This window comes from Ammospiza caudacuta, chromosome 20 (assembly GCF_027887145.1).
Source record: "Ammospiza caudacuta isolate bAmmCau1 chromosome 20, bAmmCau1.pri, whole genome shotgun sequence".
Lineage (NCBI taxonomy): Eukaryota > Metazoa > Chordata > Aves > Passeriformes > Passerellidae > Ammospiza > Ammospiza caudacuta.
Window position 1 is genome coordinate 12201264 of NC_080612.1, and position 11184 is coordinate 12212447.

General features: G+C 50.3%; 3 protein-coding genes across 4 annotated transcripts in view; 2 read left to right on the forward strand and 1 right to left on the reverse strand.

Moving 5' to 3' along the window:
* NLK (nemo like kinase) overlaps positions 1-4981 on the forward strand; it is a 36335-nt gene extending 31354 nt beyond the window's left edge. For both annotated transcript variants that reach the window (XM_058817749.1, XM_058817750.1), the window contains 4 exons: positions 374-460; positions 1493-1691; positions 2243-2336; positions 3288-4981. In XM_058817749.1, the coding sequence (XP_058673732.1) occupies positions 374-460; positions 1493-1691; positions 2243-2336; positions 3288-3342 (435 nt within the window). In that variant the 3' untranslated portion in view covers positions 3343-4981. The remainder of the gene's footprint in view (positions 1-373; positions 461-1492; positions 1692-2242; positions 2337-3287) is intronic.
* Positions 4982-5571: 590 nt separating this feature from the next.
* On the forward strand, positions 5572-8446 carry TMEM97 (transmembrane protein 97). Its single transcript, XM_058817916.1, has 3 exons — positions 5572-5701; positions 6833-6977; positions 7507-8446. The coding sequence occupies exons 1-3, from the start codon at positions 5582-5584 to the stop codon at positions 7755-7757; spliced, it is 516 nt and encodes a 171-aa protein (XP_058673899.1). The 5' UTR covers positions 5572-5581; the 3' UTR covers positions 7758-8446.
* Positions 8447-9014: 568 nt separating this feature from the next.
* IFT20 (intraflagellar transport 20) lies at positions 9015-11183 on the reverse strand. Its single transcript, XM_058817748.1, has 4 exons — positions 10927-11183; positions 10636-10721; positions 9966-10069; positions 9015-9536 (listed from the first exon to the last, which is right to left on the reverse strand). The coding sequence occupies exons 1-4, from the start codon at positions 11051-11053 to the stop codon at positions 9455-9457; spliced, it is 399 nt and encodes a 132-aa protein (XP_058673731.1). The 5' UTR covers positions 11054-11183; the 3' UTR covers positions 9015-9454.
* Between the last annotated feature and the right edge of the window lies 1 nt (position 11184).

Consider the following 11184-nt stretch of genomic DNA (forward strand, 5'->3'; position numbering starts at 1 on the left):
CGCCTGGGCAAGGAAAAGCAAAGTAATCCATAATTTGGGAGGGATTGAGATTGACAAATGAACTACTGGAAATGATGGAGTTAATCAAACCCTGGTGGGAGTGGTGTCTGTAGAGAAAAATACAGAAAGAAAAGCAGGTTTTTCCAGGGATTACACCTGAACTAAGGGGAGCAGTGATCAATTGGACCTTTATTACAGTTGCTGGGTTTTGCAGTGGTGATTATTGTCATGCTGGAAAGCGTTAGGTACCACTTGTCCCCTGTAACAAGGAGTTTGTCCTTGCTGACTGGAATAGCGCGTGCGGGAACTCGCTCTCCTGCTGATGGATCTGACAGGACACTCTGTGCTTCTCTTCCTCCCATTCCCCCTACAGCCATCCCTTCCTGTCCTATATACACTCTCCAGTCAAGCTACACATGAAGCAGTTCATCTCCTTTGCAGGATGTTGGTCTTTGATCCAGTAAGTAGGACTGAAAATCACCTCTAATACTTCTGCTTTGAACGGTTTTTGTTGTCTGCTTAAATTGTGCTTAAATTGAGTGCTGTAAGTCAAGGACCGCTTTAGCTGGTTTCCTTCTACATGGCATTGCAGTACTTCTGGTCCATGAAAAAGTAAAAATATCATATAATTGGCTGATCAATTCCCCCTGGAATGGGGGTTTCAGGTTTCAAACTGAGTGGTCCTGGGAAGGAAGCCTGGCAGTGGGAAGGATGAGGCTGTGCATGACTCATGCTCTTTTCCGAGCTGGGTGTAGGTAGCAGAACATCAGCTACTTTGATGCAGTTCTAATTAGGGACACGGGGGTGTTCCTGGTCTTGCAACACACAAAAAATTCCTCCTGCATCCCCAATCACAGAACAGGATCGTTTTTCCACTGAGCATCTGTTTTTCTAATAAAAATGTGCTGCTGTGGATTTTGAATTTTGTTTCTTGGGACATTTTAGAGAATTGTCACAAGAAAATATGGTATTAGAATTGATAATCTTCATTATTTCGTTCCTACAGAACTCCCCAATATTGCAAATGTGAAACAGAGTGACTGCAGTGCAAAGGAGGAGGCTGGGGGTTGATGAAGCATTTAGAAGCACTGCCTTTGGAGTGTATTTTTTTTAAACCTTAACATTGCTTTGCTGAGCAGAACCATGGAAATGTTAAACTATAACTTCCACATTTAAAAAACAAAAATTCCTTTCTGACTCCCTCAACAGTTAGAATGCTGTCTTTCCCAGCTTGTTTTGATTTATTGCAGGAGTCATAATTGTAAGGTTATCTGAAGAAAAAAGCCTTTGACAAAGAGGCGTGTTCCTAAGAGCCGTGTGCTCAGCGCTTGCCGTGGTGCCTGAGCCGGGTCGGTGCCACCCAGGCTGGTCTGTGAGCCTCAGCTCCCCTCTAGTGGCAGCTCCTTCCACACCACCGCGGGTTTGTTAAGCACCGAGGATTAAGTGATGAGCAGTTCCTCACCTCACGCCTGCTCTCTTCCCTTCCCTGCAGTCCAAAAGGATATCTGCTAAGGATGCCTTAGCTCACCCCTACCTGGACGAGGGCCGGTTGCGGTACCACACCTGTATGTGCAAGTGTTGTTTCTCCACTTCGACTGGCAGAGTTTATACCAGTGATTTTGAACCCATCACTAATCCCAAGTTCGATGACACTTTTGAGAAGAACCTCAGTTCTGTTCGGCAGGTTAAAGGTGAGCAGGAATTAACCTTGCACGTGCACTTGTCCCCCTGCACTGGGGGGACATGGGATGGAGCTGGGATGGGGTTGGGATTTGTGCTCTGCATCCACACAGTGACCCCAGTGCTGGTTTCTTTTAGTTATTTTTCCATAGTAGACACTGGGAATAATTTCTTTTCACCAAAAGAACAGAATTATAAGTGTTCTGAGATAAGGCAGTGGCACAAGCATGAGCTGATCTGCAGAAGTCTGTGGGTTTCAGATCTCAGCAGTGCCCATCCCTGGCACCCAGTTCCTCATCCTTTTGCTGAAGGGGGGCTCTGGGGGAAGGGGAAGTCGCTGTGTGTCTGTGGCTGTTTGGGGCTGTGAGGTGTGACCTCCACAGCTGTCCTGCAGCCTGGAGCTGAAGCTGAGTGGTCAGATTCAGGGAAGCTGCAGCTCTTCTATCCTCCCTTAAATGTACTCTCAATAAGGGAAGTTCTCTTTCCCTCCAGTTGACATTGCATTTTACTGAAGCCAGAAGTGTTAATGCTGTGTTGTTTTGTATTTTTCTCCTGTGTACAGAAATAATTCATCAGTTCATTTTGGAACAGCAGAAAGGAAACAGAGTGCCTCTCTGCATCAACCCTCAGTCTGCTGCTTTTAAGAGCTTTATTAGGTAACTGTATGTAATCACATCTGATATGAATTCCCATTTATTAGTAGTACAGAAGTCACACATCCAGAATGTTTTAGGTTTTCGGTTCCTGAGATAGCAAGGGCCCGTAGATAAAACCCTTGTGAACTGTATTTGTGAATTCTTCTAGAATTTTAAGTAAAACACGCAAAACTTCCAAGTAACATTTTGTGCAAAAGAACAGAAGTCAGACTGAAACTGGAATTGTGAAGGTTGGCAAGTTGAATTTGGGTTGTGGAGCTGCAGGGTGAAGGCGTTGCAAGGAGGGACTGAGGGGTGAAAATGCACAGATAAAGGAATATTTGCTGTGGGTGCTGGTGGCCGTTGTCAGGCTCGGGTTGGGTTTGGCGTTTGGTACTGGGGTGTTTGATCCCCCTGGGCTCGGGTTGGGTTTGGGGTTTGGTCCCGGGAGCTTTTGTCCCCCTGAGCACTGAGCAGTGTCCCTGGCCCTGCCCTGAGCTCTGTCCCTGTCCCTGCACTGAGCAGTGTCCCTGGCCCTGCCCTGAGCAGTGGGCACTGAGCAGTGACCCTGTCCCTGCACTGAGCTCTGTCCCTGTCCCTGTCCCTGCACTGAGCACTGAGCAGTGTCCCTGTCCCTGCACTGAGCAGTGTCCCTGTCCCTGCACTGAGCTCTGTCCCTGTCCCTGTCCCTGCCCTGAGCAGTGACCCTGTCCCTGCACTGAGCTCTGTCCCTGTCCCTGCACTGAGCTCTGTCCCTGTCCCTGTCCCTGCACTGAGCACTGAGCAGTGTCCCTGTCCCTGCACTGAGCAGTGACCCTGTCCCTGCACTGAGCTCTGTCCCTGTCCCTGTCCCTGCCCTGAGCAGTGACCCTGTCCCTGCACTGAGCTCTGTCCCTGTCCCTGCCCTGAGCAGTGTCCCTGGCCCTGCACTGAGCAGTGTCCCTGTGTCTGTGTGTCTGTCTGTCCGTGCAGCTCCACGGTCGCCCAGCCCTCCGAGATGCCGCCGTCGCCGCTGGTGTGGGAGTGACCCGAGCGTCCCGTACTACTGAAGATGTAATGTAGCTTTCCACTGGAGCCTGGGATTTGCAATTCTGGAGGTTAATCATGCTTGTACTGTAATTTTACTAATGAAGTTTTAAATTAACAACCACTACTTGTACAATATGAATAATACTTAGAAATGTACTAGACTTTTAATCTTGTAAAGTGGTTGTGCTTTTAGAAGAAAATATTTTACCCAGAGTTGCACGTGTTTTATGAATTCTAGTGCAGCTGTGATGGCTCAGCTCAGAACAAACAGAATTGAACCAAATTCGGGGAGGGTTTTTTTTTTTTTTCCTTTTTTTTTTCCTTTTTTTTTTTTATTGAAGTGAGATTGTACAAACAGATAGACATACATTTTGATATTGAGCCATTCCTGAAGATTTTGGGTTTTCTAAAACTAAGGAATACAGAAAACTTGACTGCGACCAATCATGAAGTCCCTCTGGGTGGCCGTGGCCGTGGGAAGTGGCCACAGCCCCTGATGCCCAACCCTATAAATAGCTTCTCACTAGAGCTGTGATGGTGATGTGTGCTGTTCTAAAATCAAATGTTGTGAGTAGAGAGAATGAGTTTGTGACTAGGAGAGACTAAACCTCTGTTTCCTTACCCAGTATAAATATATATATATATTTAATCTATTTTTATTAGAAGTTTTTCTGCTCTTTCTTACATAAAACCCCCCAGCATGCATCTTCTATGTGTGTAAATAATTCCATTTATGGGCTAATTTCAGAGATCCCTGACATCATTGCTGTATAGAGAGAAACTAGCTTGCACATTTTAGGTCTGTGAAATTTTGTGAGAACTTTTTCCTGCACTGGACAGTTGAGAGAAAAAAAAAAAGAAAAGGACAAAAAAAAGCACATAGGGAATTCTGTTAATTGTGTTCGTGTCTTTAGGCAGAGCTGTGGAAGTCTTGAAATGTCACAGTAGTAAATAACTTTTATTACTTTTTGGCTAATTCTTTTTCTGTTGGAACACTGAATTCTGTGCATATGTATATATGAACACAAATTGAAGGCCTCTACCTCCTGGAGTATACAACTTGGTTTGTTTACCTCCACATGATTTTTTTTTTTTAAGTTTAGTGTGGAGACTTGAAACTTGAATGTCCCTTCCAACTTTTATATTTAAAACAAGACTAGAAAATTGAAGACTGTTTTTCACCTGTACAAAGGAATACTAAAAGGTCGTCTTAAAATTTGAGCCTTGGTCTGGAGAGAAACCATGGTGTTTGTTATGGACAATTAACTGTTAAAGTTATTGTAAGTTATCTGTATTTAGCAGAGTATTTTCAACAAGAGTGATCTGAGCTGGAATTGGAGACTATTAGTAAGTTATGTTTGGAAGTTTTAACTTCAATGAAGTAATTATTTGCTGTGAAAGAGACAAACATTGAATAACTGAACAAAGATGGTGCAATATCTTTGTTTTTTATGAGGCTCCTAGAAATAAAACCAACTGAAGCATTTCAATTCACTTGAATGAGAAACGTGTTTAATTATCGAGCCCCAGAAGACACTGGTATGAAAGGTAAAATCTCAGAGGTTGGTCAGTTAATGTGGCACACTTGCTGGTCACTTTGTAAAATGTAGATTTGGAGTACAGTGGTGAAAACATTAAATGTGACATTTGAAAATGCGGCGGTGGTGTCATTCTTCCCTGCCCGCTGTGTCCCGTCCCGCTCTCCTCTGGGATGTAACCGGGCGGAGGTGCCGCTCGGGCTCCGCTCCCGGCTCCGCTCCCGGCCCCGGGCGGCTCCTGCAGCCGGGGCTGTGGCCGGGGCCGGCGGAACCGGAGCCCTGCGGTCGGGCCGGGCTGTCACGGCACGCGGGCACCCCTGGGCTCCGGAGCTCCGCGTCCACGCGTGCGGGGGAGGAACGGCGGGGCCGACGTGCGGGACCAGGGGGGACAAGAGCCGGGCTGGCGGGGGCGCGGCTGCCGACACCCGGAGGAAAGGGGGAAGAGCGGGGAAAGGGGGAAAGAACGGGGAAAGAGCGGGGAAAGGGCGAAAAGAACGGGGAAAGAACGGGAAAAGGGGAAAGAACATGGAACGGGGCGTGGCCAGGGCAGGGTGTGGCCGCTGGGCGTGGCCAGGGCAGGGTGTGGTCGGGGGCGGGGCCAGGGCAGGGTGTGGTCGGGGGCGGGGCCGTGCCGCGGGACGTGGCCGCCGCCGGGCGCGGCGGGGCGGGGCCTGCGCGGGGGGCGGGGCCAGCGCGGCGATGGCGGCGGCTCCGCGGTGGCGGGAGCGGCTCTTCGCCCTCTATTTCATCTCGCACATCCCGATCACGGCGCTCATCGACCTGCAGCCGCTGCTGCCCGCCGGGATCGCGCCGCGGGCCGTGAGTGGGGCCGGGGCTCGGGCCGGGGCTCGTTCCGCCGATGCGTGAGGGGCACCCGCCGGTTTGATGGGGCCGGGGGCGGCCTGCGCCGAATCTCGTGTGTGGAGACATCGGGGGGGGAGAGGGGGAGAGAAACTGCAGCGAGCGTGTGAGGGAGCGTCTGGGAGAGAAACGGTGCTGGTGCCACGGGATGAGTCACAGCCGGGTCATTCATTGGGGAGGAGCGGGAAGGGGAGCGGGAATGGGAACGGGAGAGGGATGCTCGGCCCGCGCGTCCCGCGGCTCTGGCCGGTGCTGCTGCCGAGAGCTGTGGCGGGGATGTGGCGGCCGCTCCGTGTCCCCCGGAGGCCCCGGGGAACTGGTGCAGGTCCGTGCTCGCCCCGGAACGGGCGGTGGGGATGTTCCTGTGCCCAGAGCGGGCTGTGGCTGTTCCACCGCTGCCCAGGGACATCCTTTCCGTGGCCATGGCCCCGCTGTCCCCTCGCTGTCGCGCTCGGCACCGGCGCCCGGAGGCTGCGGCAGCGCGGGGCCCGCGCCACGTGCCCCGGACGTGGCTCCTGCGGGCCCGGGCATTCTCCGATCCCGGGCTTTCCTCAAATTCCTGCCAAAAATGCAACAGGGAGTTGTTGCTGCTGCAGGAGCAGGCATGCCAAATTTACTAATTTATTCGTAAAAATCTCTGGCTTGCTGGGTTTTGAACAAAATCATAGAAGACAATATCATAAAATCAATTAAAATAACGGTTGGATGGCAGATAATTAGTTCAGCCCTCATCATCAGGGTGTCACCTCCTGCTTGAATTTTACAACTGGTGATTTGGTTGTTGCCATTGGAACTGCCAGTAGGATTACTCCAGTATAGGAACCATTTCCAATTAATAGTTAACCAGCAGATCTCAATGCATATCTCTCTGTTCAAAGTCCAGCGTAAAGCCATGCTGGAGTTTACATTTCTGTCAGAAACTAATTGCAACTGCCTGACTCCAAATCCTGGTGCTGAGCTGTTCCCCTGCAGCAGCCCTGCTCAGGACCAGGGGCTCACAGCCTGGTGGCTTCATCCCATAGAGAACCACAAGCTCTGCCCTGCTCTGGTGGATGCTCAGTGACTGACTGTCATTTTGGGTTTTTTCAGCTGACAGACCTGTTGCAGCAGTATGCAACTTCCTTCAGGGACCCCCTGATGCTGCAGCCCCCAGAGTGGTTCAAGGCGTTCATCTACTGCGAAGCCTTTCTCCAGCTGCCCTTCTTCCCCATCGCTGCCTACGCCTTCCTGAAAGGTGGGGGGAACCAGGGTGATCGAGGGCATGTCCTGGGGGCATTTCTGCAGGACAGCTGCTGCTGTGCAGCAGAGAATGTTTCTATATCATGATTAGGGGGGTTGAGTGAGTTACTGTGGAGGGCTGGGCTGCCAGGGCCCACATGAGTGTTCTACCTGAGAAAGCAGCACAGAATAAAGTTTGTCATAAACAAAACCTTGCAACTACAGGTCCTTGTGAGGTGCAGCCATTTGTGTAACCACCATCAGCATTTGACATCTGGGTAATTTCCAGGCCAGCTAAAGGTCTGGGTCAAGCCTGTGTACTCATTTTGTTACTTTAGATCTTTCAGGATCACCCCTTTGTTCTAAATTGCCATCAGGGGAGAGAAATTTCCTTGGTTCCTACTAGTACTGAGGGTTTTTTCTGCTCCCTATTCCATCTGAGCGATGGCTTACCCTGGCAGAGAGGCAGCAGTCAGTGTTCTGTCACTCGGAATTCTGGGTGTTTCAAAATACTTAAATATTGTTTCCTTTTTGCTTCTGTACAGGTGGCTGCAGATGGATCAGGACTCCTGCCATTATCTACTCCACCCACGTGGCCACCACTCTGTTTGCCATCCTGGCCCACATCCTGTTCCACGACTTCTCCAAGGCGGAGCACGCGGGGCCTCAGACGCTGCGCGAGCGCCTGGCGCTGCTCTCCATCTACCTGCCCTACCTGCTGATCCCACTGCTGCTCCTGTTCACCATGCTCTGCAACCCCCACTACAAACACGTGGAGAAGAGGAAAAGGAAGTAGCTGGCTCTGGAGGTCGTACACACCACACCTGTGCTGCACCTGGTTCCGACCCTGCGCTGGCGGAGTCCTCTGGGACAAACATCTCCCTCGTGTTGGCTGCACTGGCTGCTGCAAGGAAAAATGGAATTGGGTGGAGTGCACAGCCCTGCTTTGACCACATACAGCTCTGGCAGGGGCCTGGGCCAGCCTGGGGTCAGGTCTGTGCAAGGCCTCTCTCCCAGGAAAATGGTCTTTTAACCCTTTGATGTGTAACTCTGTGAGGGGACACATACACACACACCCTGCAGCTGATACTGTTCTTCCAAGGTCCCTTTTCCCCAAAATGACTGTTTGGAAACCACTCAAGTAGGAAATCTGTCTTCCAACCACATATTCTGAAGAATCCCCAACCCATTACACACAGATTTGCAAAGCTGTTCTTTTGAAGCATTCCAAATCATATAATGATTCTTAATTTCCTTGCCCCTTCCTTAAAATTTCCACTGCCTTTGCTCTGCTTCATTTTGATTAATTATAAATGTCTGATCAATGATAAATGTGCCAAAATCTGGATTCATGAATGCTTAAAGTTACCCTTGACAACCAGGAGTACTGCCCAGAGGATTCTGAAGTACTTCAGGAATTGTAACCAAGGAGTTGGAAATTTCTTTCTTCCCTAAAATCACTTCAGGTATGGAAATAAATAACTAAACGCATTAAACTGCATTCAGTATTCTTCAGGGAATGGCTGAAGGAACCTGCAGTGACCACGAGATGGTGGAGAGTTCACAGAGTAAACCCGTGTGTAAGTTACAACTACAGGTAGAAGTTCTGTGGTTGGGGTTGGTTTTCATCTGGAGCCTGGTGAGGTGACGAGCTGTTGAAGCTGCTCAGGCACTACTGGCACATTTTATTCACTGTGTCAAGTTAAAGCCTTCCCCAGGCTTTGGAAAGTGCAGCATTTCCATACTGAAGTGCTGCAGGCATACACAAAATGCATCTGTTTGCACTTCCAACATGAGGCTTGAGTTCACACTTGGGTTTGTAGTTTACAGTTTGTGCACTCCTGGTGTCACTGACATTCAGAATGGTTTCCCTCATCAGTCTGGTGTTCCATCCTAATAATGCCCATAAAAGGATTCAGCTCTCATGACAGTCCTGAATGGACATTCCTCAGGAACAGTTCAAAGTTCTAAATTCTCATGTAGTTTCTGCTTTTTTGTATCTGTAATTGGTCCATTCTGGAAATCATACATTTCTGTCTTTTTTTAATAATTCTATAGAAAAAGTAACAGGCAGATATAGATCCAATACTGCTGCTTGTGTGTAAACCTTTACATTGAAAAATAACAGAGGAGGAGCAACTAATTCTGGTACAGCCAGACAGTCTGAGAACAATAATTTATTTTCTGATTTCTATGAAAGAGCTGTAGACTTCAAAAAGCGACACAACAAAGCACCAGTAGCAGTAATTCAACTGGAATTTGAATTAGAACTACTGACTGTACAAAACTGGTATAAAATCAAAGGCCAGAACAGTCTGTGCAGCTGTGAGCTTCAGCCCTTCTTATTGCCATGGCACACTCAAGCCGAGGTACAGCCCCTCCATTGTGCAAACCATCTGCACTTCTGCACAGTGAAAATTGCATATTTCTGAAATTCTCAAGATTCTGGAATGGTCAAGTTTCCATGTGAGCTGGTTTTTATCTTAAAATCCTCTATTTCTGGAAGATGAACTGGTCGATGAATTCGTTCTGGTCCGCTTCGATTTTGCAGAGGGTCTCGTACTCGATCCGGTACCTGCGAGACAAAATAGAGGGTCCAGGACCCCGTGTGAGGGGGTCAGGGCAGCCCTGGGAGCTGGGAGGGGAGCTGGGCTGCCCGTGTGAGTCACCTGCAAGCAGCAGGTGCCTGAGTCACACACACAGCTCTTTATCAGCCAGACATGAGGCTGATGCAGCTCTCAGAGTTCTGCACCGCCCCAGCCTGTGCTGCCTCTGTTCAGCCCTGAAGTCCTCAGGGATGAACCTTCTCTGGGTCACTGCAGGGCCTGAAGGTAACTCCAGGCCTGTGGCATTGTTCCCATGTGCTCTGGCCAGGACACACCTCTGATGCAGGTGGGGCTGTCTGAACCAGCCCAGGGTCCCACAGCACAGGCAGACAGCCCTGTGTCCACCCTGAGCCTTCCCATCCTGCACAACACCCCAGAGCACTGAACACAAAACTCACCTTTCCAGCTGCATCTTCTTCTCTGCTATCAAAGCCTGGAGCTGCTGCTCCTGAGCCTCTCTCTGCTTTGCAATCGACTTCAGCAGGTTCCGTGCCCCGATGGCCTGGCAGGACAGGGCAGGGATGTGTGGAGGGGTTTTGGTTAGCTCCTTTAGCCCCTTTCCCTCCCAACAGGTGGACTGTGAGGCATTTCAGCCATGCCAGCAATAACAGAGGGTGATGCTGTGCTCCTGAGGGGTGGGTGGCAGTTTGGTGTTCCCCAAACTCGAGGAACAAAGTCAGCGACTCCTCTGGATACACAAACTGGGCACTGGCCCTACAGCCTGACAAGCTCAGGCTACCAGAGGCCTCTCCTGCCTCTGCAGGACAAATTCTACCAAGATGGAGTGATTAAAAAGCACACGTTCTGTTTCTGTGCAGAAATATAGACAAGCAAGGAGAGCGGGACTGGTTCATGTGTGAGCAATACGACACTGTCATAAGTTTCATTAATTCATTACTATTGATTAATATTATCATTGATATAAATTTTAAAGGCCAGGTTAATCCCAGAGGAATGCCAGCAGAATACTGACAGAGAATCCTTGCTTCTGCTGTAAAGGGAGGGAGGGACAGAGAGGCCCCACACAGGACAGTGCACACAAGAAGCGAGGAATTTACTGCACAGTACCTTCATCTTCTCACTTTCTACAGCTTTGGCCAGTTGGTCAACGAGCTCAATCAAGCTGCCCACTATGTTCTGAAATTCTGCTGTTTCTGTAAAGGAAAAAATTGTCAAGTGATATTCACAACTTCCCTAAAAAGATCGAACGCTCCTGCTTTGCCGTACAGTTTTTAGACGCAGCTGTACGTTTAGGGTTTACAGTAAACAGGAAGGTTTTAGGACTCGGGCGGGATCAGATGAAAGGGGCGAGAGAAGGCCTGAGGTGCCCGGCCCGGCGCGGCGCGGCGCGGCACTCACTGTCCACGAAGGCCCGGCACTGCTCGCGGAGCTGCGCCGTCTGCGCCGCCACCTCGGGCTCCAGCACCCGCAGCTTGTTCAGTTCGTCAAAGTGCAGCCCCGCCGCGCCCAGCGCCGCCTGCGCCATGGCCGGGGCAGCGAGCCGAGCCGAGCCGAGCCGAGCCAAACGGAGCGGAGCGGGGCCTCAGCCGGCACTGCCGGGCTCGGGCTCCTCCGGCACCGCCCGGCCCGGCCCCGCCTCCGCCAGCGCTGCGCCCG

Excerpts from the sequence above, each read along its gene's own strand:
- IFT20 (XM_058817748.1), bottom strand. The coding sequence starts at position 11,053 with ATGGCGCAGGCGGCGCTGGGCGCGGCGGGGCTGCACTTTGACGAACTG. Across the intron at positions 10,722-10,926 it reads GTGCCGGGCCTTCGTGGACA|AAACAGCAGAATTTCAGAAC; the intron begins GTGAGTGCCGCG and ends TTTCCTTTACAG. Across the intron at positions 9,537-9,965 it reads AAGAAGATGCAGCTGGAAAG|GTACCGGATCGAGTACGAGA; the intron begins GTGAGTTTTGTG and ends TTTGTCTCGCAG.
- TMEM97 (XM_058817916.1), top strand. The coding sequence starts at position 5,582 with ATGGCGGCGGCTCCGCGGTGGCGGGAGCGGCTCTTCGCCCTCTATTTC. Across the intron at positions 5,702-6,832 it reads CCGGGATCGCGCCGCGGGCC|CTGACAGACCTGTTGCAGCA; the intron begins GTGAGTGGGGCC and ends GGGTTTTTTCAG. Across the intron at positions 6,978-7,506 it reads TGCCTACGCCTTCCTGAAAG|GTGGCTGCAGATGGATCAGG; the intron begins GTGGGGGGAACC and ends GCTTCTGTACAG.